This window comes from Gopherus flavomarginatus, chromosome 24, assembly GCF_025201925.1.
Source record: "Gopherus flavomarginatus isolate rGopFla2 chromosome 24, rGopFla2.mat.asm, whole genome shotgun sequence".
NCBI classification, from domain to species: Eukaryota; Metazoa; Chordata; order Testudines; family Testudinidae; genus Gopherus; species Gopherus flavomarginatus.
Window position 1 is genome coordinate 13,367,886 of NC_066640.1, and position 21,599 is coordinate 13,389,484.

At 54.3% G+C, this 21,599-nt stretch overlaps 1 protein-coding gene across 3 annotated transcripts in view; it reads left to right on the forward strand.

The window, feature by feature from the left end:
* KCNN1 (potassium calcium-activated channel subfamily N member 1) overlaps positions 1–21,599 on the forward strand; it is a 49,537-nt gene that overhangs the window by 10,736 nt on the left and 17,202 nt on the right. For all 3 annotated transcript variants that reach the window (XM_050934336.1, XM_050934338.1, XM_050934339.1), the window contains exons 2-4: positions 7,572–8,015; positions 9,967–10,062; positions 14,934–15,352. In XM_050934336.1, coding sequence (XP_050790293.1) covers positions 7,653–8,015; positions 9,967–10,062; positions 14,934–15,352 — 878 coding nt within the window. In that variant the 5' untranslated portion in view covers positions 7,572–7,652. The remainder of the gene's footprint in view (positions 1–7,571; positions 8,016–9,966; positions 10,063–14,933; positions 15,353–21,599) is intronic.

The window sequence follows — 21,599 nt, forward strand, 5'->3', positions numbered from 1 at the left end:
CTGTGGGTTGAGGCGAGCGAGGAGCATGTGATGGAGCAGGTGGATTTGGGTAAGGGCCGGCTAACTCCCGCTGAGCAGAAGAGTGGGGATCTCATTTGGAGCAGCTCAGCCTTCTGCTCCTACAGTGGCTTTCATCTGGGGAACGGAGGCCAATGCCGATTCCGAAGTGTCACCCACAGCACCCCCTACCACCATGCTGGGTCATCGGGGTCCCGCAGCGGCTTAGAAGTGAGATCTACTGAGTCCCCACAGTGTCCCCTAGCGCCACGCAGGACCAGTGGGGTCAATGCTGAGTCACCAGCACGCAGCCTGCGTCACCTGTGGCTGTTTTGCACCCTGGCCTGACCCTGCTTAGCTTGGGAGGTCTGCCGGCGATCACAGCTGGAGATGGGGTCACTGGAGAAGAAACCTCTCCTGAGCAAGCGTGTTCTGCTGACTCATGCTGGGGAGGGCAAACTGGGCCCGGGGAGACAGAAAGCAAGAGAGGTTTCCTGGCACCAATTCCTCATGGGCACGGAGCCGCCGACTGCGTCCGAACCCCCGTCCCCATGGCACCAAGAAAACGCCGTCTCTTTCTTTTCTGCTGGTCTTTCTCTCCTTTCCATGTGGAGGGCAGGGGCTTTCTCGCTCGCCTTCCGCGCTCTCCTCATGGCCTGTGAATGCTGATGAGAGTATTGCTGAGCCTCTCCCTGGCCACGGTTCGCTCTCTGCTCTGTCTCATAGCGTGTGGATTTTGGAGTATTTGCTTTTACAAGGGTGCCTCTGATGGACTGCGAGGGAGGTGACATGAACTAGGTTTGAACATGAAATGGGTTTCTTCCTTTAACAGCCGAAGCGTGAGGTCTTTGCATCTCCCAGAGACTAAAGAGGCCATAAGTGGAGAAGACAGAGAGGATATCTGGGCATGCTGAGGTTTAGCAGAGGGGTGTAGGGGGATGTATGCACAAATGTTGTGTGAGATTGGCCCCAGGCTCATGTGTGCCCGTGTGTGACCAGTATGTGTGTGAGATCAGAACCGAGCCGGGGTGCGTATTCACCGCTAGGTCTCTGGGACCGTGTGTGCACAGGGCTGGATCAACACATAGATAAGCTAGGCATGTGTCTAGGTCCCAAATTTGGGTGGGATGGGGGGCAAAATATGGGGAGGGAGTGGTTGTTTTTTTTAAACCGCTCCTGTAGTTATTTCGGTCGTCTGCCCCCGGCTCGCAGTCAGCCTGCCCTTTGTCACTGGCAAGCGCGCCACAGAACGTCCCGAATTTCCTGTGCTCTGTAATTCAGCGTGTCTAGGGGCTGCGTACGCAGGAGCATCAGTTCCCCCGCGGTCTCTCCCAGTGTCAGATTCCAAGGCAGCATGACAGGGTAATTTTTGCTTGATTTCCTCCTTCCCCCCCGTTTAAAGCAACTCCGCTACCCAGCCCTGTAATTACCCCGACAGTGCTGCATGGAAGGTGGGGTTCCACTGGCAGTGTTCTGGCGGCGGGCGGGGGGAGAGCAGCGTGCCGGGGGCGTGAATGCTGGGGCTGTAATTATCCCAGGCAGCCATGTCACTCCCACTTGGCTGGAAGGAGGTCACTGCTGCCACAGGGCTCTGGGGGGAGCAGACCCCTGGGGCAGCGCTCAGCATGTCCAGTGGGTGCAGGCAGACAGATTGGTACCTTGGCTCCTTGCTGCCTGGCCACTAGGGCTAACTGCTGCTTGAGTTGCAAGTGGGAATGAGAGAAAGGGAAAACCTACACTTGCCTAACGTGTGTGTGTGTGCGCGCGCGCAGTTGTTTGCACCCATCTCTGTGTGTGTTACCATGTGCATCAACAGCAGCATCTGTGTGTGAGAATGCATGTGATTACAAGTTGTGTATGCGTGAGAGAGAGAGAGAGAGCATGTCTGTATGATTTTGAGTGTGTATGTCATCTGCATTGTGTCAGATGGCATGTGTGCACCTCTACGCTGGAAACTAGAGCCAGCAACGTTTTTCGACCGCAACTTTTATTTTTTTCAGTGCAAAATGCAGGTTCGGCGACTCCGGAATGTTTTGTGAATTTGCCAAATGGTTTCAGTGGAAAAGAAACCTTAAACAATATCTGCAAAACTCCAAATGCTGCAATTCGATGATTCAAAATGACTTTCTGTTCTGAAGTTTCCTTTGCTGCTGTTAAAAAATCGAAACCATTTTAAAATGCTCAAAATGAAAGCAAAACATTTTGTTCAACCCAAAGCAATGATCCTTTTACTTTCGATTTGTCAAAAAATGTGAAACTTTTCCAGGGCCGCCCAGAGGATTCAGGGGCCCTGGGGCAAAGCAGGGGAGCTGCGAAGCTTGTACTCACCCGGCGGCATTTCAGCAGCAGGGGGCCCCTCAGTCGCTCCACATCTTCGGCAGCACTGAATGGTCCCCCTGCTGAAATGCTGCCCAAGACCCAGAATCACTGAAGGGCCCCCCTGCTGCTGAAATGCCGGCCAAAGACCCAGACTGCCACCAGGCCAGGGTTCGCGGGGTCCCTGCGGGGCCCGGGGCAAATTGCCCCACTTGCCCCCCCCCCAGGGCAGCCCTGAACTTTTCATTTGCAGTGTGATCCCAAATGGTTTTTTCCCTCATTCTTTTTCGGCGTTGCCAGTGAAGCGAGAAATCCATCAGGCACACGGCGCTAGTGGGAACGACACTGAGGTATTACCCCATTCTCTTGGGGCAGGAGTTTCTGGCCCAGGGAAAATCTGATCTACCCCACCCTTTGGGACCTGCTTTGCTGTCTCTGAACCCACCTCCTGTGCTTTAATCAACTTCCCTGTAACTGGCATCCTGTGTTTTTCTCATCTCAGGTCCTTTGGAGACAAGTCTTAGGTTCATCCCCCTTAGCCTCCAAACCCTGGGCCAGAACAGAACATCTCCACGCCTGCTGGCTCCCTTGACTTTGTTCTTGTGATCCTTGTTCATTATTTTCTGTTCAGATAAGCAGTGTAGCTCTCAAGGGCCCTGGATAGAGAGGAGATTTTGTTCCGTCTGCCTGCTGCTGGCAAGAAACTGGGGAGAGCGAATTTACCAGGGGGTTCTTGGCTGGAGTAATCCCATGCCAGCCAGGTGTGAAGTGGGGATGCTCTGGGAGCCCATCTGTCACACTGCTGGGTCTTCTCTGCTAAGCCGAGCCAGTCCTGGTTAGTAGTTGGATGGGAGACCAACACGGAAAATGCAAGTGGTGCAGGAGATCCTGGTGTCGAAGGATCGCTCCTGAATTGTTGCTATGCAGCTTCAGATGGTGCCTTTCAGATGAACTGTGCAGCCAACCCGCTGTCATGAAGGATTCCTGTTGCTCTCTTTAAGCAGATGGTGCGCTGCACCCTAGAGGTGGCTGCATTTCCATGGTCGGTGGCGGGATCCCTGTATGTCTGCTTTGGGGTGACAGCACTGGGTCAGGGCTGCTCCTACTGTGGGGTTATTCTCTGGAGATGAGTTCCTCCACACAGTGCTTTGTGCAGAGCTTGAAAGAAGCATAGTGCTGTAGAAGGACTAAATATTATCGCTTATTCAGACTCGGATTGCTGCTTCTCTCACTAGATCAGTCACCCTCCAGGAGCTGCGGCTCCTCTGATGCCCCAGCCAGCACCCACGCACAGATCCACGGGTGACCTGAGCCATCTCCCTCTGTGCCAATGCTCACCCACTCCAGAGTCAACAGCCAGGCAGTACCAGTCCGCCCAGAATCTCCTGGGGTGGTGGAGTCTCAAGGTCGAAGGAGGACACAGCCACCCACGGTCTTTGCGCCTAGGAAGGTCTCGGAACTATGGGGGAGACTCCTCACATTTCGTCTGTTGTCACATGGGGCTGCAGTTTTAATGATGCGGCGTCACCCAACTCACCCCCTGTCCTTAGCCTCCCTGTTGAGGTTGCAAACAAGGACCTCTGTTAGGACATTGGCCTTCAAAACTCATTCCCGAGGAGCTGAAGCGAGACCCTCTGATTTGCCCCTCATGGCCACAAGATGGGATTGACTTTGGAGACTGGGCTGGATTTGCTGTCTCCCCCCCTCCCCCACCAGCTGGCTGCCACTCCCCTGCCCAAGCTAGTAGCATTGTCCCCCGTCACCCCAGTTGTCTGCAGGCTTGTTCTGGTCTCTCGACGGGATCTCTGAGGTGTCCCCAGGGACAGCCTGATCTGGGCCTCCTCCATAGCCTGTGGACAGCACCAGGACTCCCATTGACTTTGGTGGGCTTTGAACCCAGTGCAGGGAGAGCAGGGCTCTGTTTGGTGGTGCGGTTCTAAGGGTATCCAGGAGCAGAGCAGAGCCCAGTGCTGCTGTTGGAGATCTCAGCGGCTGCTTTAGAGGATGGAGCTTCTCACTTGCCCACATGCTTGGAAATGCGATGAGAAGCCATCCCTCGCGGGACCTTTCCCCGCTGCACGTGGGTCAAGCAGGGGGTGGATTATGGTGCTCAGCACCACGTCTGTGCCCTCTCTCTGTCTGCCCAGGAGAGCCCCCCAGCCCTGCTGCATTGAGGATCCGACAACTTTTTAGAAAGAGGGCTTTGATTTTCGAGCTCATCTTCAGTGCTTCAGGCTAGTGACAGTGCAGGCTCCTTCGAGCCCGATCGAAAGGCTTTTCATGTGACTGCTAGAATGGGAGGGGCCGTTCCACAAAGCTGGAAGGTGGCAAATTGACGTCTGGCAAAATAAGGTGTTTTTCCATCCAGGGTGCAGTGACCAGTGGACATGGCAGCATTGAGGCTAACAGTGTAGCAGCAAAGAAACGTGTAATGAGACTAGCCAGCATTACAGCCAGCAAGTTATGAAAAATAAATTTCTTAGAGCTTTGGAAGGGCTAGAAACCTTCATGCTTCAGGGCATGAGCCCCAATCTCTAATAGGGGTCAGGAGGGAAATTGCCCTGGGAGATGGTTATCCCAACAGTGCCTCCTGCAGGATTTTTCTCTCTGACACCAGTTGCTGCTGGCTAATGTAGGGGACAGGCTAGATATAGAAATGTCTGGGAACGTTTTTATATCCAAAAAAGCTGATTTGTCAAAACCAAAACTGTTCACGGGAAAGGGGGAGTTTGGACTAATCCCATTGGGAGGAAAAGTTTCAAAATAGTTGAAATGGGATATTTGGCCATTTTCTAACTGAACCATTTCGGATTTTGGTTCATAATGGCTTTTTTTAAAAAAAACAAGAATTCTTTTAAGTATATATTAAGTAAAATTTTGAAACAAAAAGTCAAAATCAAAATGAAATATGTAGAAACAATCAAAACAAAGCATTTTGATTGGCCCGCTCTGATTTTTGACTATCAGTTTGTGAAAATATTTGAGATTTTGACTTTGTCCTGATTCAGGATGGGGAAAAGTTTCAAAATCTCAAAAATTCTTCTGGGTTGGGAAAATAATTTCCTGCTCTACGCTAGCTAGATGGGCTCACAGTCCAACCCAATGTTGTAGTTCCTATGACTATATAGTCTTGTGTGTGTACGTACATACGTACACACACACACGTGTGTGTACGTACGTACGTACACACACACACACCCTTTCCTCCTGTCTTCCTGCCCTGGCTCCATTGTGAGCAGAGAACCCGGAAGTCACGTTGCCTTGGACAGTGATGGTATAACAACCCCCTGCCAACTATACTAAGCCCAAACAAACTCGTTTCACTGGTGACCCTGCCTCAAAGCTGGAGCAAAAGGAGGCTTCGTCTATCGACCTCGCTGCCCTGGCTCCAGAGCGGGATGAGGCGTTATTCCAGATCTGCTGCGGGTGCTCTGTTTTGACATGCAGGCACTTGGCTAACAGATGGGAGATTCATTCCCCAACCCATGCCAGATGCAGGCCATTAATCAGCGCCCGGGAAAGGCCTGTTCGCCAGCCAGCGAGATGGCTCCACACAGCTCAGGAAAAATCAAAGTCTCATTAGAGAGGCCCAGACAGACCTGTCCACCCCCCACTTGCTGCTGCAGCCGTTCCCTTCCTAGACTCTGAAATGCCGGGTCCCTGGACACCAAAGCAGTGGTGGGCCAAGGAAGGGGTGTGAGGGAGGGTAGCCTGTTCCTCACACTGTGATTCTGCCAGTGCTCAGTGCTAAGCAGGGTCAGATGGGAGACCAGCAGGAGCTACTAAGCTTTGGGACGCTGTGTCGGTCAGTAATCCCGGACAGTTGTTTTTGACACTGTCACCTAGGCGAGTCACTGGGGGTGTGGGGCGCTTTGTTCTGAGCGAGTGGCCCAGCTCTTGTGGATCTGCAGATCTCTGGTTCGTGGATCACAGATCGGATGCGGATACACATGGTGTATCTGCCCAGGGCTCTGCTCGTGGGCACTGGCTTTTAGATGAGATTTGAAACGATCATTCAAGTCCCAAGGTGGACTTAGCGTGTGCTCGGCCTGCCTTGGGTGGCACATGGCCAGTATTCATGACCGAATTCGGTCCGCTGGTTGGATCATTAGTGTCCCCGGCCCAGCCCGGGTACTGGCTGGGAGCGCGATATAACCTGCCTCTGTCCAACCCCCACCTGGGGGTCGTTGCAGCTGTACATGGAATTCTTCATTTCCTGTTGCTGTGAGTTGTTATGTGGTTAGAGCACTTCGCCACAGAGGTGGCCGCATTTCCACGCTGGTCGAAGGGATCCCCGTGCAGAGCTAAAGTTTGTAAAATCCTTGTGGGAACCTTTGGGATCAAAGTATTTTAACCAGCTGAGTTGTTTGTTTGTTTGACTTTTTTGTGGGCATCTCTGGGCATATTCAGAAGTGAGAGCAGGGACTGGCAGTCAGGACTCCTGGGTTCTATTCCCAGCTCTGGGAAGGGAGTGTTTTCTAGTGAATAGATCATCTAACTGTGTCCCCTGGCATGTGCACCTGTATCCCAAGGGGCTGCTGAATTCTTCCTTTCTTTCTCTACTTTTTGTAGCGTGCCCATCACCACAGCATCTGAGCTGCATTACACCCCTTCCCATGCCTGCATTGTCCTCTCCTCCTGGCCTACTGCCTCGGGGGTAAATTTCACCCTGCAATGGTCCCAAGGGTGGGTGGGGCCGGACAGACAAGCCCCTCACCTCTGTGTAGGCCCTTGCAGCCCAGCATGGTCCCTGCCTCTGGGCCTCCCCGTCCATTTGCTAATGGAGCCTTTATCCTCATGCATGGTTGCCGTCCACAGCTCTGCATCTTGGTAATGTCGGGGGTCTCTCTGCCTTATGGGTAGGTGCCACGGCCTGCCTTCTTGTAGCTGCCAGGGGACCGGGGTTCAAGAGCAGCCCGGGGGGGGGCGGTTTAGAGCCACACACCCTGTGCAGGCAGGCCCCATGGATCACCTCCCAATGCAGGCCCCATGGATCGCCTCCCAGTGCTTGCTCTTAGCAATCATGGTCTGGGGTTTGAGACCAGCCCAGGGCCTGCCCTCCCTTCGCTGTCCATGCCGCGCGTCTGTGATGCCAGAGAAATAACACAGACTAATAATAGCTAGCCCCCCGCACCCCCTTTAGCTCAAATCCTGCTTTGTAGAATGGAGGCTGCAGGCCCGGGGGACTTGGACTGAGAAGGGAGCGAGCTCTCCTCTTCCCCCCTCGTCTCTCTAACCCCATCTCCGTCTCCTCCTAGGTAAATGCAGACGCCCAGGTTCTGAATCATGCTGGATCCAAGACAGCATTCAGCGAGCCCAACCCCTTCACCGAGAGAGCCATGAACAGCTGCAAGTACAATGGAGGCGTGGTCCGACCCCTGAGCAGCCTGAGCGCCTCCCAGCGCAACCTCCATGAACTGGGAGCTGAGACCCAGCCCCTGCAGACCCTCCACAGCTCGGGCCTGGAGGTGGTGGTCTCCAAAACCGAGCAGGCCAAGGATACGAGCTTGCAGGCGGAAGAGGAGGCGGCGGCGCGCTCCCGGAGCCAGAAGAAGAACCAGAACGTCGGGTACCGGCTGGGCCACCGGCGGGCGCTCTTCGAGAAGCGCAAACGCCTGAGCGACTACGCCTTGATCTTCGGGATGTTCGGCATCGTCGTCATGGTGACGGAGACGGAGCTTTCCTGGGGCGTCTACACCAAGGTAGGGACCATGGCTTGTCTTGAAGCCGAAAGGCTGGGGACCCGGCGGACAGATGCGCCTGGTTCAGAAAGGGGCTGGCACAAGTCCTGGGTACCGCATAAGTCCCACTTACGCCCTGTGGGGGTCCAGGCCTGTATGTCGCCCTTGGAAAGCAAAGGATCCTGGAAGTCCCAGCCCTGGAGCATAAGTGGAACTTTTATCTGGTACCTAGGTCTCACGCGGGCAGGGGGCTGGCCACCCTGTGAGTGCAAGACAGCTGTGTGCATACAGCACCTGGCACACCAGGCATCCGAGTGCCACCGTAACACACGTAAGGGATAAGGAACGTGTGTGCGAGAGACAGAGAGAGCAGGCCTGCCCGCATGTTTGAACGTCGGCTTGCTGTGGGGGTGTGCACACACGGGCATGCCAGGCTGTGATGTGGGTGCGTCTGGAGAAAGGAGGATACGTTTAAACGTGTGTCCCAGTGTCTATGTATATGTGCGTGCACCGATGCAGGGATATGTGCACAGATCCACCTCTGCGTGTGCATGTTCTCTGTGTGCGCCCCTTCCCCCTCCCCGTGTGTCTGTGTTTGCACCGACCCAGCTTTGGCTCTCCTCCCCCAAGCTGCCCTGAGGATTAATGGACTCTGCCCTTCGCTGCAAGGTTTGATGCCAATGGGCGCTTTGTGCTGACAGTGTGAACAGTCCTGGCTCAGCAAGATGCTCCATCGTTCTTGCTCAGCTGGCTTCTCTCCAGGGCTGATGAATCATCCTCCAATCGGCAGGGGTGTGGGACCAGATAGAATAGTTCATGCAAACGCCCGTCTGTCCCCTGCACGCTGTCCTGCAGTCCCCCTGTCGGCTGCACGTTGTCCACGTGGGGAGGGTTTGTCTGGGACTGCAGAGTCCCAGATCTTGCCACTACAAAGGCTGGCATGCACAGACCTCTGTACAAGGCCCCGGGGATCAGAACAGGTCCTCGGGCTGCTAACATCCACGTGTCAAATGCATCCCTGGATGGAACTGATCATGCGGCATCTGCTCCCCTCAGCCACACTGGAGGCTGCCTCTTAGGGGCAAGTGTAACCCCCCAGAATTGGTTGGGATCTCGAGACAGGAAGCCTGTTCAGGGGCTAACGCTCAGGGTTGGATTCTGGAGAGCTGGGTTCCATTCCTGGCTCCACCCCAACCTCCTGGGTGTCCTTGGGCATGTCTCAGCATCTCTGTGCATCATTTTCCCTGTCTGTGAAATAGATGTGGATCCTGATGCGGGGAGCTGAGAGGCTTCGCGGATCATTGCTGAATGCTGGCTGACCATCAGTAGGGAGGGAAACAGGGTTAGGATTAATCCCTGCGTTCGTGCTAGGGGGTATGTCCAGGCAGCAGCTGGGAGCGTGATTCCCAGCTTGGGTAGACATATGCTCACCAGCTCTGGTGGAGCTCGTGCGCTAAGAATAGTGACATGGCCATGGCGGCATGAGCTAGTCACCCGAGGACAGCCCCCTCCGAGGTCCTACATACATAGCAGGGCTGCCAGCCTGAGCCACTGCCCGCACCAGACCATGGCCACGCTTCTCTTTGCAGTGCACAAGCTCGATCAGGGCTACCCCGGGCACATCCGCCTGCCCTGGAGAGTCCACCTCTCAGCCGCTGCGGAGATTTGCCCCGAGAGGCCAGCAGCCCAGCCTGGAGTTCAGTGCAGGTTTGGCCTGCGAGTGGCTGATGGCCTGCCCAAGGGATAGGCTCTCTCCTGGAGTCGGGGTCCCTGTGGCATGCCAGGTGTCGCCCAGCCATGGTTCGTCCATGCGAAGACGGTGAGTCCCTCCCAACAGCTAGGTACGCGCCGTTCCATAAAGATCTGAGTGTGCCTATTGAACGAGCAGAGTCCAGAGCCTCCCTGCCATGGGTCACCTCAGGACCGAAGGGGAAACCATGCCTGATGCTGCTCCTCTCTGTCTCCCTCTCAGGAATCTTCATATTCATTTGCACTGAAATGCCTTATCAGCCTTTCAACCATGATACTTCTGGGCCTCATCATCATGTACCATGCCAGAGAAATCCAGGTGAGTCGCCCACCCCAGCGCGTGGCCCCTTCCCTATTTCGCAGTGGGGGTGGAGTTTGTGCCGTGACCAGGAGTGTGAAATTCTGGGAATCCCATTGCATGTGCTCAAACCAAACCCTCCCCCTTCCTGAGACACGGAGCCAGTGGTCCTCGTGGGAACCTGAATTTGTCCAAACTGTGGTTCTCAACCTTTCCAGTCTACTGTCCCCCTTTCAGGAGTCTGATTTGTCTTGCGTATCCCCAAGTTTCACCTCACTTAAAAATTACTTGCTTATCAGATCAGACGCGAAAATACACGAGTGTCACAGCACACTTCACTTTCTCATTTTTACCATATCATTTATAAATCAACTGGAATAGAAATATTGTACTTACATTTCAGTGTGATCCTTGAGCCTGTTTTACACTTCTGAGCCTTTTCTGAAGCCGAAGCCCCGGACGGCATATGACCTAGCTTCGCTGAGTCCCCTGTGGCATGAGGCCCCGGGCAACTGCCCTGCTTACCACCCTCTGACTCTGGCCCTGCACTTGTGACCCCCCCTAAACCCATCCCATGACCCGCCTGGGAGTTGCACCCCCCACATTGAGAAATACTGATCTAGATGAGTTGAGTGACCCCTGGAAGACCTGTGTTCCCCAGGGGTATGTGTACCCCAGGTTGAGAACCACTGCAATACAGGAGATACTGATTAGCTGTAGCTTTCCTAGAGGTGGCCCTGAGCTGCAGAATTCACACCTGGATCCCAATTTTTCAACCCCTTTCTCCCCCCCAAAGTCAAAGGGGTTTGGAGTGGGCATGGTTTGGGGCTGTCTCTGAGCCCTGCAACTGTGTCAGATCTAAGCGGAGCCGGGTCAGGACAGGCCAGAATTTTTCAGAAGAGCTGCGGGCCAGATTTCCAAGGGCTCAGCATCTACCGCTGGGCTCGGATTTTCACAAGAACTCAGCTCCCATTTAGGCCCCTGCATAAGGGTCAGATTTTCAAGTAGGGTCAGCGGGTTCCCACTGTGACACTTACCAGCAAATTTTCCCTAGCAGCCAGCACCTAAAGGGCTGGAACTCCGGCCCCGAGCTCTTTTAAAAGAATCTGGTGCCCACAGACCTAACCTGACCCAGCTCAGCTCCTTAGTAGATCCAAGGAACAGGCTGGTGCTGCAGGAAGCAGTGCTGGGAAGTCAGTAGGTGGTGCCGTTCATCTGAGGCAGTGCTGATCAACAGGTGAAATCCTGCCTGGGACATGACAAAATTCGTTCTAAAGGCACCACATCACACCTTAAAAAACATCCTTCCCTGTCTGACGAATTAGCCGGTAGGTTATTAACATTAAAACAAGCTGAGTCTTGCAATATGTGGTGTTTTACCGTAAAGTACCAGGTGCTGGAGGCAGGTGATGAGAAACTCAGCTTTTGTAAAAAGAGAACAACCCAAAATATAGGATTTAAAAAAAAATAAAAAATCTCATAATTTTTTGCAATCTGATTCATGATGTTTGAAGGCGTTAGCACTGGTGCATTCCTTCTGTGATTTTTAGGGGGCCTGGGGCAAAATCTGAAATCTAGAACCCTCACCCTTCCAAACAAATTCCTGCTTGTGTGGGGGAGGAGGAATCAGAAAACAAGCTCCCACTGCACTTACCCCACTATCCTGCGGGGCTGAGCCCAGATCTCCACCCCAGGCATTGTGAGCTGGTACGCGGGGGGTCGCAACGCCACTCAGATATGGCCAAGCCGCCCCTCTGCCAGGATGGAGGAACTGACAGGCTAAACATGAATGGCACTGCAATCCCACGCACAAGGTCACAACGCCATTTGACTCGGGGGCCTTCTCAAACTGGGGACCCCTTTTGGCTGCTCCAGTACACGAGCCAGCTAGATGAACATTAACTCGGGTCCATCTACACAAGCTACACTCCCACCCTGTGCCCTCGCATGTCAGCGATTTACATGCTGCCCTGGGGCCAATGACCCCACCAGGTGCAGAGCAAAGGAGAACCAGGCCCAGCAGAGCTCTGCAGAGACCCAGCCTTCCATCCACCCAGAGCAGGTTGCACAATTGGAGCTGGAATTGTACTTGATAACAGGGTTTTCTAGCTGGGGTTGAGAGGAAAACAAAAGTCTCCAGTGTTTAGAGATGGCACCTGGTGCCATGGAGAGATGAGTTGAAGGAGAAGATACAGCAAAAATCAGTAATTTTTTTATCCAGGGACTTTCTGACCCGGGCGCCTGGTCCATTTGAAGATCAGCACGGCAAACTCTCTCCTATCTGTGCTGCCTCTAGTTTGCAATCTAGCCCCTTTGGGCAGTAAACCATCCTCCTCCCATTAATGCCCACCGTATCGGCTACACCCGATGTGACTTTGATCATGTCCCCTTAAGGCAAAGCACTATCCATTCTGCAGAGGCTGAGCTCTGAGCCCCCAAGCAGCTGTTAGGAGAAGTCACAGCATTCATCCTGCAGCCGCAGCATCGCCAGGAGAAAGTCGATAATAATGCTTTAAGAGCTTAGGGAGGTGGATTGTAATGCCTTAATTGAAGGAAAGCGAGCTCTCCCGTTCTGCGCAGCAGGAAGAGAGAGGCCGGTCTCAGATGAGTCCTGCCGTCTGGGACGCAGCTCTGTGGATTTGTACAGCTGCTATTTCCTCAGCTACTGTGTATTTAATTTCACTTTGCGGGGACTTTTCGCGCGGCAACACAGGGAAATACTGATCCACCTAGGAAATCGTGGCTGGAAAATCCTAAAAATTGGCAAGAAGTCTCAGTAGTGCTCGAAATCCACGGGATGGGCAACCCCGAGTGTTCAAACCTCATGAGTCCAGCTCCCCAAAATATTGAGATTGGCTTCAAGTAACAGTGCTGTGTGCGTGCTGTTGGTTTGCCTTTTGGGTCTTCAGCCTTTGGGGTGACGCACTAGTCACGTTTTCAAGGTTTTCTCTGCAGCCACGACGGTTAGAAATTGACTTTCTTTAAAAAATATATATATAATTCTGATAAACTCACCGAATTCCAGAAGCCGGGACACCAAATACTTCAAAACTCATGTTCAAACCATGAAAACTGGCAACACTGAATATCTTAGCTCCTTGACAGCAAGATGTGTGGAGCGCTGACCGCCAGAGCCCCACTGCCTGGGGCTGAACCACGTAACTTAGTTTCGCGGGGCCCTCTTGATTAGCCAAATTTTTGATCATCCAATCTGGCCCCAATCCCAATTAGATCGGATAAACGGGTGCCACTGGATACCGGGGCCTGTATAGTCATTTACACTTGTCCAGAGACCAAACCACAATCCCTCTGATCTGGTAGCATTTTACAAATCTGAAAATGCCAGATTGACACAGGTATTTGGGCAGCCAAAGACGCAGACGGGAACTTGGGGGGTTTCCAGAAGTACATAAGCAAGTGAGGTGCCTACCCTGTTAGGGGGATTTTATACATTCCTGACTCTGTTTCACTGCAGAGTTAACCAGGCTCTGACTCTGGTGCTGCCTCTAATCTACACCCAAACCTCTGGCCTGGGTTCCGTGGTACTTTAAACCCAGACTAGTTGGCTGGCCTGGGGGTACAGGCTAGAGCCCTGCCGCTGCCCTTTGGTAACCCACCTCCTTTGCAGCAAGGACACAGGTTAAATCAGTCGAGTGCTGATCGTCCTCCAGCACCTGCTCTCAGTTCCCCTGGGCTGTGTTTTCTTTCCCTCTCCCTGCTCCCAAATCTGGCCCCAGATGACACCTGTAGGGGCAAAGCGATGGAGAATCAGGCCCGAGGGTATGTCCACATTTGAGCTGGAAGATGTAAATACTAGCTCCAGTGGACATACCGGTGCTAGCTCTGAGTGAGCTTGTGCGCTAAAAGAGCCATGTAGCCATGGCGGCGTGAGGTGCTCTCTGCCCCGAGTGCAGTCCCACCAGAGATGATAGGAAAGTACTTGGGGCAGCCTGCCCGTTGCATTGCAGTGGCCACGTTGCTGTTTTTAGTGCCTGAGCTTGCTCAGAGCTAGCGCAGATCTGGCTGCTCCAGCTGCAGGGCAGGCATGCTCCGAGTCCCTTGGGAAGGTTGTTTATCTGTAGTAGCTCTGAGACATGGTTACTGGCGATGGATAGACAAGCAGAGAGAGGGGCCTGAGTAGGGGCCGCCCCACCTTGCCTTGACAGACAGAGCCAGCAAGCTCTGTGCAGCCTCTGTGAGTGCAGGGGAAGATGGAAGATCCCCCCAGCAGGCCCTGGGACGAGAGCCTGCCAGCATAGCTGACGCAGAAGCAGATGAGCAAGTAGTGGCTTTGGGCTGGGTGATGTGCGTAGTCATTATTCAGCCGAACAGCTCCAGCTGTTGCAGGTGGCACATGGGGAATGCATCTTCGGGCAGGGCTTCTGCCTGAGAGCCCTCCTGGCCATTTGCAGTGCCGAGCAGGCCCCAGAGAAGCCTTGCAGAGTCCCAGAAGAATAATGCAGGGCCGAGACTTCCCGTTACAACTTTATTATTGGCTGCAGTTATTGCTGAGAGCCACATGCGACCTGCTGCCGGTGACTGGGCGCAGAAGAAAAACATCCCTTGTTCAATGGGCAATACGAGCCCTCTATAAATCCTATTGCATTTAGAGCAGGGCTCGTTCAGTTACCCGTCTCTTCCCTTCTGCCCTGCACATCTGGCCCCAGGGGCATAAGGGGCAGACAGGAAGGCCCTTGTTGTTATTTATCACCAGTCCAGGCAGGTGTCACTACAGGTGAGTAGGGAGCGGCACCAGGAGGAGTGAGTTCAGTTCCCACCCCTGCAGTGACTCGCTGCCTGCCCTAGTGCGTCACGTCCTGCTGCTGCTGGGCCTTTCATCCCATCTTAAAGCAACCCCCTGCCTCTAACCCCCCTCCCCTCTCCCTGCCCAGCTCTTCATGGTGGACAACGGGGCGGACGACTGGAGAATAGCCATGACCTACAAGCGGATCCTTTTCATCAGCCTGGAGCTGATTGTGTGCGCCATCCACCCCATCCCAGGCCAGTACCTCTTCACCTGGACGGCCCGACTAGCCTTCACCTACACCACCTCGGTGGCCGATGCCGATGTGGACATCATCCTCTCCATCCCCATGTTCCTGCGGCTCTACCTGATCGGGCGCGTCATGCTGCTGCACAGCAAACTCTTCACCGACGCCTCCTCCCGCAGCATCGGCGCCCTCAACAAGATCAATTTCAACACCCGCTTCATCATGAAAACCCTCATGACCATCTGCCCCGGCACCGTGCTGCTGGTCTTCAGCATCTCCTCCTGGATCATTGCCGCCTGGACGGTCCGCGTGTGCGAGAGGTAAGGGCTCCTCGGACAGAGGGTGGGGCAGGCTCTGCACACGGGCCCTTTGCAGGGGCTTGGGCGCTGAAAGGCAGCCTCCCGTGCAGCTGGAGACACACCGGCCTCCCTTAAATAGACCAGAGCTGGGGACCCCTGCATATGTGATCCCGCCACAAGTAGAGGGAAAGGGCCCTTTGGTTGGCTGCTGCCAGCTTCAGCCATATGTAACAAGGGTCACCAGCAGGAAGCGCACCCACAGCCTCTGCATGGGAAAGCCACCTCCTGCCGGGGCTAAAGCCCTAGCTGTAGCTGACTCATAGGCCGCTGGGCACGGCCTGGGCATTGGCAGCTGACAGCCCCACTCTGCTAGCGTGAGCCGAGCTCCTCCTCTCTCTCGTCCCCGAGCATTTCCGCAGATGTGGGGAGCAGCGCGGCATCACCAGCCCTTCCCCTCTGTGGCTTATTCTCCCGCTCAGCCCAGCCGTCTAGCAGGTGGTCGGCCTCGGGGTTAGCCTGAGCTCTGCTGGGCGGGCATGACTCTGGCCTTCCGCCGACCGTGATCCGTTATTCGAACGGACAGAGGTAGCGGCTGTGAAGGGCCGGGGCCTTCCTGAGTGCATGCTGGGGAGGGGGCAGGGCTGGGAGCCGATCCAGAGTGAGTTAAACACGCCCTGTGCTCTTGGCCTACGTTAGCTCTTCCTTTCTTTGCCGTTTCGGAAGTAAAAGCCACTGAAGGTGCATCGCTCCCTCCCCGCGCCCCCCTTCAGGCGGAGCGGAGGGCCCCCTCCATGCTTTGCTTTCCACTAAGATGAGCCTCTGAGCCCCAAAGCCGGTTGGAGCCGTCTCCCTGTCCTAGGATTCCTCCCCGCCTCCCTGCCTCTCTTCCCCACTCCGCCCCCTTCCACCTCTCTTCTCCCCTTCGCCGCCAGGCCTCTGCCCCCAGCCTGGCGTGTCGCAGTGCCGCTGCCAGATGCAGGGGGCACCTGCTGCACCCTCGGGGCGAGGGCTCCCTCTTTTCCCTACAAACGTGGGGGAGCTCCTGCCCAGGCTGAGAGCTCTCAGGGTGGCAGTAACCCCCCTCAGCCATCTCAGCACACCCGTGGGCCACAGCCTCAGTCAAGGGAGTCAGTGAACTCAGCGGAGCTGGGATCCTAGAGGCCAAGGCCAGGTTAATTTACACCCACTGGGGCTCTGATCCCATTGACTCCAGCAGAGCTGGGCCAGTTGATGCCAGCTGAGGATCTGGCCCTTTGCCTCCTCTTTAACTTGGGTGGATCCCATCAAACAGGGGGCAGGTCCCGAGCTCTGGCATTTAAGGGAGCGGGCACCTCGTGACTGACCGACTGTGTGTTCCTTCAGCTGCACCAGAGACTTCGACGCAGGTCGGAAGGGACCCGCACGGTGTGCCTGGGTGTGTGTGTGTGTGTGTGCTCTCCCCTCTCCTCTCCTCTCCTCTCCTCTCCGTCTACCACTTCTCTGCATCGGGACTGCTCATTAATCTGCTCTTGTTTTCCCTTTCTAATTGCTATGCTGCTCATAGGGACAAACTGTGAGTCTTCCTTCCTAGAAACCAATAGCCCTAATCCTGCACGGGAAGCTGGCTTCTACTGCCGAGCCTTGCGCCTGCCAAGAATTTAAGATTAGCTGCAGCTGGCGGGGTGGGCGGAGGCGGGAGGGGGGGGATCCAGTTTGTAGCAAAGGAGCCGTGAACCTTGAAAGCAGGCTGGAGCCATTCCACTTGGAACCTCTGCATTTCATGTTGATGGGGGCAGGTGCCTCCGACATTCTGCCTGCAACCCCCACCCCCCGCTAAGCCGTTCCAGATGCACCCAGGAATCCAGCACCACTGCTTCCCTCCACCTCCTCCCTTGGGAAGAGCTTGCCACTGCTTGGCAGGAGGTTTCCAAGCCTGGATTCCTCACTTTGCCGCAGGCTCCCATTCCATCCCCGCAGACCTCAGGCCAGGAGCTGGGCTGTTAACCCTTTAGTGGTAGGAGTCTGCTTTCCTTGGCATGGCCAAGTGGGAGGAACACCCACGCTCTGGAGGGAGTAGCCCACCTCCCCTGGGGGTGGTCTCACCTCGGCAGCAGATTGATCCTTCTGTGCATCAGAGTCCCCGGCCTTGGGGCAGGGGGGAGTTTTTCATCACACACTCTGTAGAGCCGTACCCCTAGGATCGGAACTGCAGCATCCCCACAGGGCCAAGATCTGCCCACTGGCTCAGATGGAGCCAAACTCCAGGCACCGGGACCAACAGGGCTCTAAGGGCCGGGGCTGGGCTGCCAATTCTCATCAGAGCCAGTCACAAGGGAAGCAGGCATCTTGCCCAGGTCCCCTCCATGGGGCTAGCCCCTCTCTGTGGCCTGGTCTACAGTTAAAACGTCGGTCAGGGGCGTGAAAAATGGCATCCCCCTGAGCGCTGACCTCGCCCCTGGTGTAGACGCTGGGGGTAGCCCTGGGTCCAACGGCCCACTCCCCTTTCCGGTGCAGGAATCGCTGCGATATATACAGCAGGACCACAGACTCCTGCACCCTCCCCACTCTGGGGACAGCCAGGTACAAACACAGGACTTTCTCCAGGGAAGTCATTGCCATTCTGGACCTTCTGAGGCTGGTATTTCCCCAGCTCCTCTGAGCTTTGCATCGGCTCTGATTTGCGATGGGGATTCTTGGTTGCTGTGTTTGGTTCCAGCCCGGACTGCAAAAATCTAGATGACGCCCAGTGTGGAGAATCCCACGTCTATACAACAATCCAGTTCCTTTCTCTAGTGCCTTTCATTGAGGGAGCTCAATGTGTTTTCCAGACGCTTCTGGGTGACTCCTCACAATCCCAGCCTGGGAAACAAGTGGCGAGCATCATCCTCATGGGGCAACTGAGGCACAAAACGAGGCAGGGAGTCAATGGCAGTGCCAGGGATAGAGCCCAGAAGTTCTGAAGGCCAGTCTGCACCAGCCTCTCTGCTGAGCTGCATTTCACTGCTCGGTCAGATGTGATGAGTTGTCAGAGCTCAGCGGGCAGGATGAGGTTTTTCTCTAAGAAAAGTGAGAGAACCCTGGGTTGGCACTGAGGCCAGGGACCAGAAGACCCACAGACTGAACTCCCTTCTCGCCCCATGGAAGTGAGGCTGATTACCAGCATGGTGCAGCATAGGGGAGCTCTGCCCTCCAGTCACCCATGCTGTGCCACCTTGGCAGAGGACCCCGGCCCTGAAGGATTCCAGTCTGGCCCCTCTCACCAGCCGCTCAGTTGGATTTAAAATGCTTTTTGCAGGATAAAAGAAACCAACAAGGGGCCAGTGCGAGGTGGAGAATTCCTTCCCTCAACCCTGTCCCGCTGGAGCTGGCCACGCAGGGGGGCCAGCACAGAGACTGCAGGGTAGGGGTGGGGTCAGCGCAGGGCGCTGCCATCAGCTGCAGCAGCTGTGCTCATGGGGGAGGCGAAATGGCTATTGGTGCCTGGTTATTAGCCTGGTGTCATTTGTCAGTGAGGAGCAGCAGCAGTGAGGTGTGAGCACCACTCAGGCCTTGAGGAGGCTCCCAGATCCTGGGGTTCCCTTCCAGAAAGTAGGGGTTTTCAGCACTGCTCCACTATCCCATGCCTCTAAAAAGCAAGTTTGGGGCCAGTGGAAACTCCTGCTGTGACAGCCCTGGAGACCGGAGCAGAGCGCAGCCAGCTTTGGCAGAGAGAGACCCATCCACGTTGCCCTGCCGCTGCATCTCAGCCCTGACCCAGAGGGGAGTTGTCTCCATGGCTCTTGGGTTCTGGGCCAAGGCAACCAACCAAGTGGCTAATTGATGCCAGTCAGGGCTGCCTGTCCACAGGGAACTGGACTGAGTCCCAACCATCTTCCACCTGGATGTGTATCAACCACCATCCAGAAGCTGTTCCTCCTCACTGCTATTCAGCTGGATTTGACCTGGCATCCTAGAGGAAACCTCAAAGCCCTGCCATGCTGCAAGGCGCACTGAGCCACCCGGCCTCCCTGGCCAAAAGGCCATTAAACCAATCATTAGCGAAATAATGACCCTGCTCCCCTACTGCTTCGAACAGCCCAGCGTGTGAACAGCTGCTCCAGGTGATGCTCTCACCAGCAGGACCCTGGGAAAACCGGGGGCACTCACCCCAAAATTTCATTTGGGTTTTTTTCTATCAAACAGACAGAACTAGTTCAACTTGGGTGAAAAATCACCTCGTTCCCACCACTGGGAAATCCTTCTAGTTGTCCTCTCTGTCCTCTGCTGTATCCCTTCTGTTTCTGCCGTCCTCCTCTTCCCTGTCCCATTTCACCCCTTTCTCTACCCCCCTGCAGCCTCTGTTTTTGTCTTTCTCTTCCCTCGGGCAATCCCTCTCCAGCATCACTAAGTGGAAGATCGAAGTTCAGAAAGGTTCCAAATTCTGCAAAGATGGCATTCTAGAAAATCTGGATGGGCAAGGTTCCGGATTCTGGATTCAAGAGGTTCTAGAAGAGCCGGACCCAATTGGTTCTAGAAGAGCTGGATCCCAGGGATTCCAGATTCTGGAAATAAGATGCAGGTGATTCTCTGGGCAGCTTGTCTCTAAACTATATTACTCACTAGGGACAGGCTGGCAGCTCTTCGGAAAAGGCCCTGAGGAAGACAGGAGCAAGCACGGCAGAGAATGGAGCAACTTTTTCTCTGTTGAGCCCCGCTTGGAGGCAGCTCAGTGTCAAGTTCCACCATGTCAGAGAAGCAGCGTCCCACTGCCTCGCCTCTCCTGGCCCTGCTTGTCAGCTGCCTCTCTTGTAACGTTGTGTAAGGTTAGCTTGGGCTGCACCCGGGTGCCGAAGGGAAGCTGAATTTAGTGCATTGCATGTAGGACACAGCTTTTTAGTGAGTGGGCAGGGCGGCAGCGCAGTATAGCAGTTAGAGCAGGGGAATGGGAGCCAGGACGGCTGGATTCTATTTTCAGCTCTGGCCCTGGCCTGCCATATGACCCGGAGGGCAAGTCACTTCCTCTCTCTCACTCTCTCTGCCTCAGTTTCTCCCCTTTAAGTCTCCATGCACACTTACGGTGCTGCGTAAATAGTCAATTACTCCACCAACCTTTGTGTGGTTATTATGCACCAAAATATAACGGGGCATTTATCCTACTGACAGATTCCTAACATTCCCCTCGCGCACACCAATAGTGATTGAATCTGAAGATCATCAATACCCCCTGCCTAGCTCCTCACGTCCAGGCTCAATATTAGCGTGATGGGCTCCAGAGAAATGTCCATGAATAATTAGAGCTGAGGAAATTAGTGAACAAAAATTCTTGCTTAGATTCCAAAGCAAATTTTGAGCTATGCCTTTTTGGTATTTGCCTTCCACAAAAGTCTGACCTCTTTGACTTTACTAGCCCGGATCCTCGTGAAATGGAATATTAAGGCAGAATATTAGCCAAGAGTGAATTCCCAACAAGGGGCTCAGTTTACCATTAATCCATCTCTTGTGCTGTCCTTTACCCTGGGGCAGTGGTTTTCAACCTGTGGTCTGTGCACCCCTGGGGGTCTGCAGACCATGTCTAAGATTTCCAAAGGGGTCTGCCCCTCCCTTTGAAATGTTTTAGAGGGTCTGCCGCGAATGAAAGAAGGTGGAAAATTACTGCCCTAAGGCAAAGGAGGGGTGTACAGGGCTCCCAATACAAGGTGGTAACATTCTGCACCGGTGAACAATTCATTGAACAATTCCCTGGAGATCTGTCAAGGCGGGAAGTGTAGGTCAGTGTCACAAGGTGTCTAATCACAGGCCAGAGAGGATACCAGGTGACTCGCTGAAGCATTCTCCCTGATCCATGGATGAAATTTACGAACGATGAACACGGGTCAGAATCTCACCCTCTCCCATTGAGTCATAAATGGAAGGGAACCAAAAAAAAAAGGTAAAATTTGTTGCATAAATGATTCATTACAAATCATTCACATGGTGCCAATATATTACATGGCGCTCAGGCTATGGTTCACAGGCTGCGGCTGTGGTTTCCATAAAGCAAAATGAATCAAGCCACAGGTGGTTCCATTTCTTACTATGTGGATGCAGCAATAAAACCTGGAAAATAATCAAGACAATCAACAGCAGCTGGAAAGGAAACATTCACTCCTCGTTATTTACAGAATGAATGAGGGTTTGGCTAAAATGTCTCCGAAGGTCTTTCTTGCAGCTTCGGGTGTTTTTTGCTGCTCAGCATTTCTCCATCTTTAGCAACGCAAGTCAAATGCGCTAAAAGAGTCCCAGGAGCGATCCCTGCATTCAAGAGGAAAAT